General features: G+C 41.8%; 1 protein-coding gene across 1 annotated transcript in view; it reads right to left on the minus strand.

Annotated features, from left to right (window-relative positions):
• Positions 1–14943, minus strand: part of LOC126235676 (UDP-glucosyltransferase 2-like) — a 97228-nt gene that overhangs the window by 57519 nt on the left and 24766 nt on the right. Inside the window, exon 4 of the mRNA XM_049944404.1 lies at positions 8261–8720. Within this exon, the coding sequence (XP_049800361.1) occupies positions 8261–8720 (460 nt within the window). The remainder of the gene's footprint in view (positions 1–8260; positions 8721–14943) is intronic.

The raw sequence follows: 14943 nt of genomic DNA on the forward strand, positions 1-14943 counted from the left end.
CTAAGGTAGAATATTCGAAATTTCTAGGTGTATGCATTGATGAGGGGTTGAACTGGAAAAAAGCACTTTTAAATAGAATAGAGGAACAAGCAGGACCTAATATAGAAGATTATCAAGCAGCATTTAGAAAAGGTAGATCATGTGCCGAACAGATTCTTAATTTAAAAACAATTTTGAGAGTGAGAGCTATACGAAATAAAAATACACTAGTTACTTTCGTAGACTTCAAGAAGGCCTACGACCCAGTTGACAGACAAACACTATTCCACATACTTTATGAATCAGGGACAGATGAAAACACTAGAAGACTTGTTGAACAAACGCTCACAGATACAACATCAAGAATTAAGTTTCAAGGCGAAATTTCTGAACCATTAAAAATCAAAACAGGAGTTCGACAAGGAGACGGACTGTCCCCAATTCTCTTTAACTTGGTTTTAGATAAAATAGCAAAAACATGGGAAAGCACATTAAAAAACAGAGGCACAAAAGGTATAAGCGTGGGACAAGGAAACAACAAATTTGAAGTGAAATGTTTAGCCTTTGCGGATGATATGGCATTGATAACTGAAAACCGAATAGACGCAACAGTTGTGCTTGACCTGTTACGCGAGGTTGATGAAAAGACTGGGCTAAGAATATCCTGTGAAAAAAACCGGGTACATAGGACACAAACATTATACAGAAAAGTTTATGAAAACAAAGTATGGAAAAATTAAAAGAGCTGATAGATTCAAATACCTGGGGGAGTGCATCCAAGCCAATGGACTGAATAACACAACAAATAAAGAAAGAATAAGAAAGTTAGAATTTGCATATAAATTAACACAAAACTACTACAATAAGAAATCAATATCCATACAAGCGAAAATTAAACATTATAATTCAGTTATTAGGACACAAGCAACGTACGGATCAGAGTGCCTAACGTTGAATAAGAAAGGTGAATTAAGAGAACTAGAAAAAAGAGAGAGAAAAATACTAAGAAAAATTCTAGGTTCTGAGAAAAACAAGGAAAATGGGTGGATTAAAAGGAGAAATGAAGACCTATACAAAAATACAGAAAAGATCACAGATACAATGAGGAAGAGATGGCTAAAATTATATGGACATTTAAAAAGAATGGAAGAAACACGGATTACAAAGAAAATTTTTAATTACGTTCGTAAGCTGAAAAAAACTGTAGGATGGATAGAAGCAGTAAACAAAGACGCCAACAAAATAGGTGTTACAGAAGAAATAATACGTGACAGGAATCACTTTAGGCTACTTATAGAAAATGCAAACTATGAAGAAGACCCAAAACCTCGACCCAAGAGAGTGTGGACAGATGAGCAGAGACGTGCAGTTGGCGAGAAAATGAAGAAGTACTGGGAAGAACGGAAGAAAAGGAAACACCGTAAGTCTTAAGTTGTATGCGGTCCATAGCTGGCCATATATATATATATATATATATATATATATATATATATATATATATATATATATATATATATATATATATACTCCTGGAAATGGAAAAAAGAACACATTGACACCGGTGTGTCAGACCCACCATACTTGCTCCGGACACTGCGAGAGGGCTGTACAAGCAATGATCACACGCACGGCACAGCGGACACACCAGGAACCGCGGTGTTGGCCGTCGAATGACGCTAGCTGCGCAGCATTTGTGCACCGCCGCCGTCAGTGTCAGCCAGTTTGCCGTGGCATACGGAGCTCCATCGCAGTCTTTAACACTGGTAGCATGCCGCGACAGCGTGGACGTGAACCGTATGTGCAGTTGACGGACTTTGAGCGAGGGCGTATAGTGGGCATGCGGGAGGCCGGGTGGACGTACCGCCGAATTGCTCAACACGTGGGGCGTGAGATCTCCACAGTACATCTATGTTGTCGCCAGTGGTCGGCGGAAGGTGCACGTGCCCGTCGACCTGGGACCGGACCGCAGCGACGCACGGATGCACGCCAAGACCGTAGGATCCTACGCAGTGCCGTAGGGGACCGCACCGCCACTTCCCAGCAAATTACGGAGACTGTTGCTCCTGGGGTATCGGCGAGGACCATTCGCAACCGTCTCCATGAAGCTGGGCTACGGTCCCGCACACCGTTAGGCCGTCTTCCGCTCACGCCCCAACATCGTGCAGGCCGCCTCCAGTGGTGTCGCGACAGGCGTGAATGGAGGGACGAATGGAGACGTGTCGTCTTCAGCGATGAGAGTCGCTTCTGCCTTGGTGCCAATGATGGTCGTATGCGTGTTTGGCGCCGTGCAGGTGAGCGCCACAATCAGGACTGCATACGACCGAGGCACACAGGGCCAACACCCGGCATCATGGTGTGGGGAGCGATCTCCTACACTGGCCGTACACCACTGGTGATCGTCGAGGGGACACTGAATAGTGCACGGTACATCCAAACCGTCATCGAACCCATCGTTCTACCATTCCTAGACCGGCAAGGGAACTTGCTGTTCCAACAGGACAATGCACGTCCGCATGTATCCCGTGCCACCCAACGTGCTCTAGAAGGTGTAAGTCAACTACCCTGGCCAGCAAGATCTCCGGATCTGTCCCCCATTGAGCATGTTTGGGACTGGATGAAGCGTCGTCTCACGCGGTCTGCACGTCCAGCACGAACGCTGGTCCAACTGAGGCGCCAGGTGGAAATGGCATGGCAAGCCGTTCCACAGGACTACATCCAGCATCTCTACGATCGTCTCCATGGGAGAATAGCAGCCTGCATTGCTGCGAAAGGTGGATATACACTGTACTAGTGCCGACATTGTGCATGCTCTGTTGCCTGTGTCTATGTGCCTGTGGTTCTGTCAGTGTGATCATGTGATGTATCTGACCCCAGGAATGTGTCAATAAAGTTTCCCCTTCCTGGGACAATGAATTCACGATGTTCTTATTTCAATTTCCAGGAGTATATATATATATATATATATATATATATATATATATATATATATATATATATATATATGAAATTTGTTATTAACAATCCGAACGAATCCAAAAGTAATAGCATTGCACATGGCTACAACACTAGGAGAAAGGATGATCTTCACTACTCAAGGTTAAATCTAACTTTGGCTCTGAAGGGGGTAAATTATGCTACCACAAAAGTGTTTGGTCACTTACCTAATAGCATCAAAAGTCTGACAGATAGCCATATAGCTTTTAAAAGGAAATTAAAAGAATATCTGAATGGCAACTCCTACTCATTAGATGACGGTTTGGATATAGTAAGTGGGTAAATTTCCCCACCCCCCACCCAAAAACATTAAAAGTATTAAGTGTCATGTAATATTCTGTGTAATGTAATATCTTGTATAGACACCTATTAACCTGACACGGTCCACGTCCTTACGAAGTGTCGTATTCGTGATCTATGGAACAAGTACTAATCTAATCTAATCTGTAGAACTCGACGGCGATATTGCGAGATATCGGCGTCGAGAGATAATAGTCCCTTCACGATAAGAAAGATATATTTTAATTGTAATCTGAACCACGTAATTGTGGAAAGGGCTTAAGAAAACGATCTCCTCTCTTACATGCTATTTTCTTTCATTAGCGTATAAAATAAGTAACAACATCATTACTCATCGGCGCAGAGGCACGAATAAAGTGGAGGGGAGCGTTAGTTTTGGTGTTGGCATCTACGCTCTAGAGGATCGCTCTGGTTCCCTCGTGACAGATAGACCCGTATCTGACTGCTCCGATGAAATGCTAACTTTATTCAGTCAGTAAGTATTTATACCGTACAAATGGCTTTTCAGGCACCGCTCTGAGTGTGGTTTTGAATGTGTGGTACGAAGTCTCATTGGAACTGTAATGGACATTACAACAACGGTAGAACCGCGTATCGCAACCAAGATGCAGCCTCATAGACATGAGTAAGTGATTTCTTTCATGGCTCGACGCTGGTGTGAATTTCCGGTAACTCTTAAAGGTTTACCGTATGCAAGATGGTCTTAGAGTCGATTACAGTTAAACGAATCTAAATTTATTTTGTCAAACGGTAATATTCACGGTTGGTCTCGGTGGAGGTTCGAATCCTCCCTTGGGCATAGGTGTGTGTGTTTGTCCTTAGGATAATTTAGGTTGAGTAGTGTGGAAGCTTAGGGACTGATGACCTTAACAGTTAAGTCCCATAAGATTTCACACTCATTTTGGTAATGTTCAGGCGAGCGAGTGTTTGTTGTAGTTCCATCAATAGAAGTCCTGCGTGGCATTGCACAATTAATTGTTTAACTCTGAGTGAAACCGATATCTAAATTCTACGCACTTAAAGAGAAGACAGATTGTTCTAGAAGGGGCCAACGAATATTGCATTGTTATGAAGGGTAGAGCGTGATTAATTTCGAAGATAATTTATGAACGTACTGTAAATGAGAGGTGTGTCATAATAATGCGCGTAAGGGAAGACGTTAGCCTAATACTCTGTCATTTTGTAACGCCGGAAATGCATATCCTCCTATTTCCATCTGCTGCACTATAATTTTTTTTCCTTATTTTGTTACCTGAAAATATGACATTTCTGTGTCTTTATATATTGATATTGTAATTGTTTTACTGTTTATATATATATATATATATATATATATATATATATATATGCATTTATGTTGATTTGTTTTGTGAATATTATTTGTATCTATCCGCTGGGTCTGGCCTATGGAAAACTATGCTATCGAACGAATACATCGATAGGTCGTGTGGAGAACAAAAGTGTTTAGGATCTTTGGTAGTGTTAACTCTGTCACGTGGAGCACGGGCAGAGGGAGAGTCTGGCTGGGGTGGTGCAGTGGAGCAGGTGTGTTGTGTGACGCTCCCGCGAGTTGCCGCGCTTTCGGGGCTGGGCGGCATGTAATTGCGCTCGACTTGCTATGATAGTTTCTGACACGGTGTCGCGGACGGGAAGCATTAGCTGGCTCCCATCAAGAGCCCGTTTCGCCTGGTGACCGTGTCGAGAAGAAGGCGCGCCAACATCCAGCTTCTGCAACAGCGACTGCCGACAATGAGTGACTGTCGCCACCTCCTCGATCGATGGCTTCAAACCTTCAACTAACAAGGAAGACCAAAAGCACGTAAAGTTTCAGAACTGTATGGCAGACCTCAGCTTTTCAAACTTTAAAAATTGTTGCATCACAAAATTACAGCAACTTAGCTTGAACGTTTGTTGCTCATTGTCCCAATTGCATTACCAAGCAGGGTTCCTTCCTTTTCCGGAATGAACCCGAGTGTCGTTGAAATTCAAACGCCAGCATCATTCGATTTCACTGCTTTAATTTCAAAGTTCAGTTAAGGAATTCATAGCTGGCTACAATATTTAGATTACACAAGCACAAATTAAGAGTGCGAGTTTTGTTACCGTATTTTAGCTTACCTGTGACTGCAGCTCAGCTTGGTACGTACTAAATTTTACTATTGTTAATTGTTCAGAATCATTTAATTCAAGTTCAAAGTTAAATCTCTTATTTCTAAATTGCGTAGTTTCAAGTAGCTTTTGAAATGATTGTTGAGGTAGTCTAAGACTATCCGTATTTTACTGAATTTCGATATGCTTCAGAAAGAAAGCTCACTATTAACTTCAGTCACTAAATTAACTTTCGATTTTCCGGTTTTATTAATTCTTTTGCTAAATTAAGTCAGAGTGTATCGAAATTTATTTCTTCTGACAATCTTTCAGTTTTCACACTACACGTGTCAACCTTCAGTTGCCACGCTTCTAGTGCTAATTATATGTGTAATAACCTTTCTTTTTCGGTTACTATAGTAATTGTCCTTAGGACTGGCGACCGTAATTTCCCCCAAATCTCAAATATCTAATTACCGCTAGTTAATTGTTAACGTACGACCGCACATTTACTTTCTTTATTAACTTTACCCCTTTTCAAAATTAATTTCCACCAGTTTCATTTGCATTTTTCCTTTCATTTAGATGTAACCCTTTCCTCCCTCTTTACCGACAAATTAACTTCGGTGACGATTGTTTTTCCCAAATTTCCATTAGGTACACGCGGTTTAATTTTTCACTGTCATTAAGGTCGATAAGTGAGGGGGAGGTTACAATTTGTGTGCTCTCGAATTAACTACAGGTGCCAAACTTTACTGTAATAGCAATGGCTTCACTGGTGGACATTGTTCCTCTCAATTATATTTTACTTACAACGTTAGATCCGTGTTCTAATTTGCTGCAACGCCCATTTCCATTACAATATTACTTGGTTGATTGCTTGTTTCGCAAGACTGCTTACAGTGAGTAGCATCGAGAGCAGGAGAGCAGGACTATCTTTAAGAGCCAAACAGCTTCGAGAAATATAAAGGTCGTGGTCTGTGGTGCTTACAACACGTAACAAACGTTAGTAAGACATTGGCCTCCTGCCCGCCTGATTTAATACAATCTATATGTCAGCAAGGCTCCCAAGTGAGTGAACACTGACACCGATACATTAATAATAATAAGCAGTTCATGTTATATCACATTCCATCATTCGGCTTAGTTGCAATGATAGTCAGGTGGAATAAATCTCAGAGTAGTAAACTACTCCTCTGACACATCTATTTCCACTCTAGTAAACGCAAATTTGAATCTAGGAAAGTTCCATCGAGACGAAGAAAAGGCTAGCGTTGTACTGAATAGGGGAAAACCGTCGCAAGAAAAACTCATTCTTAGTCAGAGAGATGTGGAAATATCTGGAAACCTGCAATGTAATTCTGGGGAAATTTCTTTTGGGGTAGTGTTCGCTACATTTCTCCAACCTGTTACGAAGTGTGATGGTTGATTTTGTGCCGAGTGGGTGACGGTCTTCACTGCTTGTGCAGAGTATCATCATGACTATGTAGTTATGCACGAGCGTGTATTGAGAGGAAGGGGGATTCTAAAACTCATTGTCTCAAATAGCCTGCTCTTCTAAAATGATGGGTTTAACTGCCTCAGCAACGAATGGATCACCGTTAACGATGTTGCACGGTATCACTGAATGAAGAACTGTAGGGAAGTTTGTGGTTTAACACAGTACATCACTGTGAGGTAAGTACAGGGTGATCAAAAAGTCAGTATAAATTTGAAAACTTAATAAACCACGGAATAATGTAGATAGAGAAGTAAAAATTGACACACATGCTTGGAATGACATTGGGTTTTATTAGAACAAAAAAAAAACTAAGTTCACAAAATGTCTGACAGATGGTGCTGGACAGCAAAACTGCTACCGTGATGGGTGAGAGGTACGCCGATACGTTACAGAATCACATCATCCCCAGCCTGGCTGATAAACACCTGCTGGAACGTACGGTGTTCGTGCAGGACGATGTTCGTCATGCTTGGCATCCCAGGTCCCCAGACCTCTCAGTCCGTGCGATTATTGGCTTTGGGGTTACCTGAAGTCGCAAGTGTATCGTGATCGACCGACCTCTCCAGGGATGCTGAAAGACAACATCCGACGCCAATGCCTCACCATAACTCCGGACATGCTTTACAATGCTGTTCACAACATTATTCCTCGACTACAGCTATTGTTGAGGAATGATGGTGGACATATTGAGCATTTCCTGTAAAGAACATCATCTTTGCTTTGTCTTACTTTGTTATGCTAATTATCGCTATTCTGATCAGATGAAGCGCCATCTGTTGGACATTTTTTGAACGTTTTTTTTTGTTCTAATAAAACTCCATGTCATTCCAAGCATGTGTGTCAATTTGTACCTCTCTATCTACATTATTCCGTGATTTATTCAGTTTTCGAATTTATACTGACTTTTCGATCACCCGGTATATCGAACACCTGGGGACCACCTGTCTTGCTCTTTCCATCCAGATAATTCGGATGAAACAGTATGACATCAGCATTAGTCTTGTCGAATGCAGATTTTCGTTTCAAGTGGGTGACAAATTTGTCTGATTATGTTATTTACTTCGCTTATCATTTCAGTGGAATTCTCGAGAAACATGTTCGATGACTGAAAGACTAGACACATTTTACAACTAACACACTATCAGTGTATGAAACGTTCTGGTGTATTAAAAATGAGTGTCGGACCGGAACATGAAGCGTGACTCACAGCTTTCGTGAGCAGTGGTGTAGAGAAGTAGGGTGGAGGTTGTGGCAGAGGTGGTCAGATGGAAGGCAGGAGTCCAGCTTCTAAACTCCGTTCAGAAGGCAGTTTCAAAACAAACATTGCACTTCAGTGTGTAATATTTGTAGCTCTGTATGTTTTACTTATCCAGCTTACAAATAATCATCGTAACTCACCTCAGATAACGGCTCGACTTCCAACGGTACGTGGATACCATTAATTTCAATGATGTTTGGCGTCAGTGGCCGTGCGTACTCCAAGGAGAAGTCGTTATTGATGATGAGGAGGCTGAAGTTGTACTCCGTCTCGTAAACTGGTGGTGGTGCCGTTCCGAAGAATTCTCGCATTACGATCTCCTGTTTCGGGATTACTTCATAGAACCACTTGTAATGGAGCCTTAGATAGAAGTAAGTGTTGTACAGACGTTGCCAGAAGGTCATATGATCAGATAATCCCACCCAGAGATCGGGCAGATAGGCAGGGTTCATGGGACTGCCAGAAATATGGTATACGGGTGCTAATTCGGTCATCGTCACAAAACCAACCAGAGGAGGCGATCCGACCAAGTGGGCCAGCCCGTAGTAAGCTTGGTACTGTAGTCGTTCGATGATCATCAGGTCGAAAGTGGGTTTTCTCCTGCAAAGATATTACGCAAAACAATTCATTTTCAGATACATAACAGTCAAACCCAACTAAATTTTCATACTTTAAATGTTATATTTAAAAAGCTACATATTTTTGTAATAATTTTCTAATTAGGCTTCCCAAGTGAGCAAAACTACCACAATATTTCAGAAGAAAATAGTATGAGTGTCTGACGTTCAGTATGAGAATAGATGGATCCGAGATATGCAGTCAATTGATCAAATGAGCCTTAGCCTAGAAACATTTTGGTTATAAATATGCTATGTATATTTCTCAGAGTTAAACTTCTGTGAGAAGAGAAATTTGTTAACATCGAGTATAGATTTAAGTGTCAGGAAGTCGTTCCTGAAAGTATTTGTACGGAGAGTAGCCATGTATGGAAGTGAAACATGGACGATAAATAGTTTGGTCAAGAAGAGAATAGAAGCTTTCGAAATGTGGTGCTACAGGAGAATACTGAAGATTAGATGGGTAGATCACATAACTAATGAGGAGGTATTGAATAGAATTGGGGAGAAGAGGAGTTTGTGGCACAACTTGACAAGAAGAAGGGACCGGTTAGGTTGGTAGGACATGTTCTGAGGCATCAAGGGATCACAAATTTAGCATTGGAGGGCAGCACGGAGGGTAAAAATCGTAGAGAGAGACCAAGAGACGAATACACTAAGCAGATTCAGAAGGATGTAGGTTGCAGTAAGTACTGGGAGATGAAGAAGCTTGCACAGGATAGAGTCGCATGGAGGGCTGCGTCAAACCAGTCTCAGGACTGAAGGCCACAACACAACAACAAGCTTCTGTGTCAGGTATCCTGACAAATGCCACCACAAGAGATTCGGAATACCTCTGTGGGCCATGGTCTTTTCATTAAAGTACTTTCGACGTGTAGTAAATTAAAATATTACTAAACCTTAATATATTTCTTTCTGGGGGAAGTGCTCACGTCACTAGGTCTGAAACAAACATACGTATCAAATTTTAGTGGCTCTTCACCTAACGTATACACTATAATGTACCGCATACATCACCAACTGCCGTCAACCCTGAATTTGCGTGTCTTCACTAAAGGCATCTAGACACCACCCTGAAGAAGTACGTTGCATTGCACTTTGCTTCGCACGCCACTGCCAGTACGCTAACCTGTCAGAATATCTAATCAATTTTTTTTTTTTTTTTTCATTCTTTGAGTCATCAGTCTTCTGACTGGTTTGATGTAGCCCGCCACGAATTTGTCTGCTGTGTCAACCTCTTCATCTGAAAGTAGCACTTGCAACCTACGTTCTCAATTATTTTCTGGACGCATTCCAGTCCCTGACTTCTTCAACAGGTTTTGCCCCCTGCAGCTCCCTGTAGTACCATTCTCCCTTTAGTACAATGAAAGTTATTCTCTGTTGACTTAAAAGATGTCCTACCATCCTCTCCATGCTTCTTGTCAGTGTTTTCCACATATTCCTTACCTTTCCAGTCCACCTAATTTTCAAAATTCGCCTGTAGCACCACATCTCAAATGCTTCGATTCACCCCTGTTCCAGTTTTCCCACAGTCCGTGTTTCACTACCATACAATGTTGTGCTCCACACACACATTCTCAGAAATTTCTTCCTCAAATTAAGGTCTATGTTTGATACCAGTATACTTCTCTTGACTAGGAATGCCCTTTTTGCCAGTGCTAGTCTGCTTTTGATGTCCTTCACTGGTTAACTTGCTCCCTAGGTAGTAGAATTCCTTAACTTCATCTACTTCGTGACCATCAATCCTGATCTTAAGTTTCTGGCTGTTTACATGTCTGTTACTTTTCGGTATTGTTGTCTCTCTCCGATTAACTATCAATCCATATTCTGTTCTCATTAGGCTACCCATTCCATTCAGCAGATTCTGCAATTCTTCTTCACTTTCATTGAGCCTACCAATGACATTTGCGGATCATGACATTGATATCCTTTTACTCTGAATTTTAATTCCACTCCCGAATCTTTTTTTATTTCCATCATTGCTTCTTAGATCTATAGATTTAGTAGTGTAGATGAAGGACTACATCCCTGTCTTATATCCTTTTCAATCCGATCACTTCCTCCTTGGTTTTCCACTCTTATTATTCCCTCTTGGTTTTTGTACACGTATACCTCTCGTCTCTTCCTATAACTTAGCTATATTTTCCTCATCATTTTAATCACCTTGTACCATTTTAAACTGTCGAACGCGTTTGCCAAGTCGACAAATCCTATGAACGGGTCTGCTTCTTCTTTAGTCTTGCTTCCATTATCGACCCCAACGTCAGAACTGCTTTTAGCTTTCCTAAAGCCATGCTGATCATCATCTAACACATTCCCAATTTTCTTTTCCATTCTTCTGGATATTATTCCTGTCAGTCACTTGAAGGCATGAGCTGTTAAGCTGATTGTGCAATAATTTTCGCACTTGTCAAATCTAGTCTTCGAAACTGTGTGGGTGATATTTTTCCGAAAGTCAGATGCATTCTACACGCCAATGTGAATAGTTTTTTTTTTAATCACTTCCCTCAATGATTTTAGCAACTTCGATGGAATATAATCCGTCCCTTCTGTCTTATTTGATCTTAAGTCTAGCCAAGCTCGTATGAATTCCGATTCTAATACTGCATCTCCTATCTCTTGTAAATAAATTCCTATGTCTCCTATCACATCAGACAAATCTCATCCTATCTGCTCTCTCCTCGGCAGTTAACAGTGGAATTCCCGTTGCACTCTTAATGTTACCACACTTGCTTTTAATTTCACCGAAGTTTGTTTTCACTTTCCTATATGCTGAGTCAGTATTTCCGACAGTCGTTTCTTTCTCGATTTCTTCACGTTTTTCATGCTGCCTTTATGTCTTATCTTCCCTACACTCTCTATTTATTTCATTTTTAAGTGACTTGTATTTCTGTAGTCCAAAATTTTCCTGAACATTTTTTACTTCCTTCTTTCATCGTTCAATTGAAGTATTTCATCTGTTATCTATGGCTTCTTCGCAGTTACCTTCTTTGTACCAACGTTTTTTCCCCCAACATCTGTGATTTCCATCTTTTCATCTTCAACTGGACTGCCTAGTGAGCTAGTCCTTATTGCTGAAGCCATTTCCTTAGAGTACTTCAAGCGTAGCTCGTCATTAGTTAGTACTGCTGTTTTCGACTTCTTTGCGTATTGATTCTTCTTGACTGATCTCTTAAACCTTTGCCTACTACATTGTAATCTGAGCCTATATCCACTCTTCGGTACGCCTTGGAATCCAGTACCTGATTTAGGAACCTCTGTCTGACCACGATGTAATATCACTGAAAGCTGCCCATATAACCCGACCTTTTCCAAGTATACCTCCTCCTCTTGTGATTCTTGAACAGAGTATTCGCTATTAGCAGTTGAAATTTGTTATAGACCTCAGTTAGTCTTCTCCTCCCTTATTTCTTGTGCCTTGCGTCCCGTAAGACTTTCCGTCACGCCTTCCCCTACAACTCAATTCCAGTGCCCCGTGAGTATTAGATTTTCAGCTCCCATTACGCAGTACATTACCCGTTCAATATCCTCGTATGTGTCTTCTACCACTTCATCTTCAGCTTACGAAGTCGGCACGTATACCAGAACCATCGTTGTCGGTGTGGGTGTGCTGTCGATTCTAATGACAATAACCCTGTCATTGAACTGTTTGCAGTAACACACTCTTTGCCCTATCTTCCTATTCATATCGAACCCTACTTCCGTTGTATGATCTTCTGCTGCGGTTGATAGTATGTTATACTTATCTGACCAGAAATCCTTGTCTTCCTTCCATTTCACTTCATTGACTGAGCCTTTGTATTTCCCTTTTCAGTTTTTCTATCTTCCCCACAACGTTCAAGTTTCTTACATTCCGTGCACCGACACAGAGAACGTTATACTTTCGTTGGTTATTCAGCCTTCTTCTGATGGTCACCTGTTTCCTGGCAGTCCCCTCCCAGAGAGCCGAATGGGGGACTATTCCGGATGCTTTTGACAATGGAGAGATTATCATGACACTTTTTCAATTACAGGTCTCATGTCTTGTGGATACACATTACGAATTTTTAATGCAGTGATTCTGACAGCCTTCTACATCTTGATGCTGTCGATCATTGCTGGTTCTTCCACCTTTAGGGTCAGTTTCTCACCCAAAGGTACGAAATGCCCTGAACCTCTGTCCACTCCTCCGGCCCGTTTGGCAGAATGAGGGTGACTTCTTATGCCGGTAGTCTTCCGCCGCCAGTTAACGAAAATTTATGCGGTGGTGGGGCTCGAACCCAGTATCGAGGACGTTTCGATTATTAACCAAAGGTGCTATGTCTAGACCGCTCAGAATATTGTTATGATAGTACTGCTCATTTTTGGAACACACCCTACGACCAGCTTAGAGACAGAAGTGATGGCACTCTCTGCAGGACCGGACCATCATTTTACAGGACAATGCTGAAGCACGTACAGTGCCAGCTGATACTGATTTGTTTGACTGATGGGGCTGCTAAGTGCTATACCACCGACTACACTCACCTGACTTACGCCCCCGTGAGTTCAACTCTATTTCTAAACTGAAGGAAACACTTCACAACATTCGCTTCAGAACTGTTACAAATTCGTCGGGCAACAGACCGCGCCGCTCGAACTGTCAACACAACTGGCACTGCTAACAAAGGAACCTCCCCATCGCACCCCCCCCCCTAAGATTTAGTTATAAGTTGGCACAGTGGATAGGCCTTGAAAAACTGAACACAGATTAATTGAGAAACAGGAAGAAGTTGTGTGGAACTACGAAAAAAATAAGCAAAATATACAAACTGAGTAGTCCATGCGCAAGATAGTCAACATCAAAGAGAATGTGAGCTAAGGAGCGCCGTGGTCCCGTGGTTAGCGTGAGCAGCTGCGGAGTGACAGGTCCTTGGTTCAAGTCTTCTCTCGAGCGAGAAGTTCACTTTCTTTATTTTCGCAAAGTTATGATCTGTCCGTTCGTTCATTGACGTCTCTGTTCACTGTAAGAAGTTTAGTGTCTGTGTTTTGCGACCGCACCGCAAAACCGTGCGGTTAGTAGACGAAAGGACGTGCCTCTCCAATGGGAACCGAAAACATTTGATCGCAAGGTCATAAGTCAACCGATTCCTTCACAGGAAACCACGTCTGATATATTCTATACGACACTGGTGACAGGATGTGCGTCACATGACAGGAATATGTTGTCGACCCACCTAACTTGTACACTTGGCGAATGGGTAAAAAGATTCTTCTACCTTGCCCGATTTAGGTTTTCTTGTGGATGTGATAATCAGTCCCAAAAGAGTAATGCAAACATAAGAGTTTGTCACATAAACGGCAACAAAGGAATGCAACAGTTTCACAGTAGCACAGTTTTCCCCGTGCTCTGCCAAACATATGTTTTTAACGTTTTCAAATTTTTCCGTGTGTAGTCCGTCAAATCCTGCATATGTCCAAGTAAATCTGAATATGTCCTGAAATTTTGGAGAGCGAATTTGATTATGGGCGAGTGCCTGAAAATAAAAAATTAAACTCTTCACTCGAGGGAAAACTTGAACCAAGGACCTCTCGCTCCGTAGCTGCTCACGCTAACCACGGGACCACGGCGCTCCTGAGCTCACAGCAACCTTGATGTTCGCTATATTGCACACGGACTACTCACTTTGTATATTTTGCTTATTTTTTTCATAGTTCCGCACAACTTCTTCCTGTTTTCTCTATTGATCTGTGTTCAGTTTTTCAAAGCCGATCCACTGTGCCAACTTATAACTAAATCTGAGGGGGGTGCGACGGGGAGGTTCCCTTGTAAGAGTATCCTACGACTTCCACATCGCTGGCCAGTGGTTACACACAACGCTGGTGACTACTTTGAAATTGAGTAAAACTTTGAAACACGTACCTATTTTGTACGAGCTGTACATAAATAGTTGCCACTATTAAAGTTCTAAAGTACAAGCAAATCATTTAATGGAGTTTATTATAGTAATTGAATTGACAATACTTAACTTCCGTTTCTACATAATAGGTCGCAAGCAATTGGCGACATGCAATTTAACAATGTCCTTTGATAGCCACAATATCTACGCAAGCCAATTACACAAGTTCATGAGTCACTGCTGTCTTCAATGTCACTGTGGCTCTTCTAGCGCGCCTCTTCTAGTCCCCTCGTCTAGTGCCGCCGAGCCTAGGCGGCGCGTCGCTTTTATTCTCTTCAGCTGGAGGCC

The sequence above is a fragment of the Schistocerca nitens genome, chromosome 2 (assembly GCF_023898315.1).
Source record: "Schistocerca nitens isolate TAMUIC-IGC-003100 chromosome 2, iqSchNite1.1, whole genome shotgun sequence".
Classification (NCBI taxonomy): Eukaryota; Metazoa; Arthropoda; class Insecta; order Orthoptera; family Acrididae; genus Schistocerca; species Schistocerca nitens.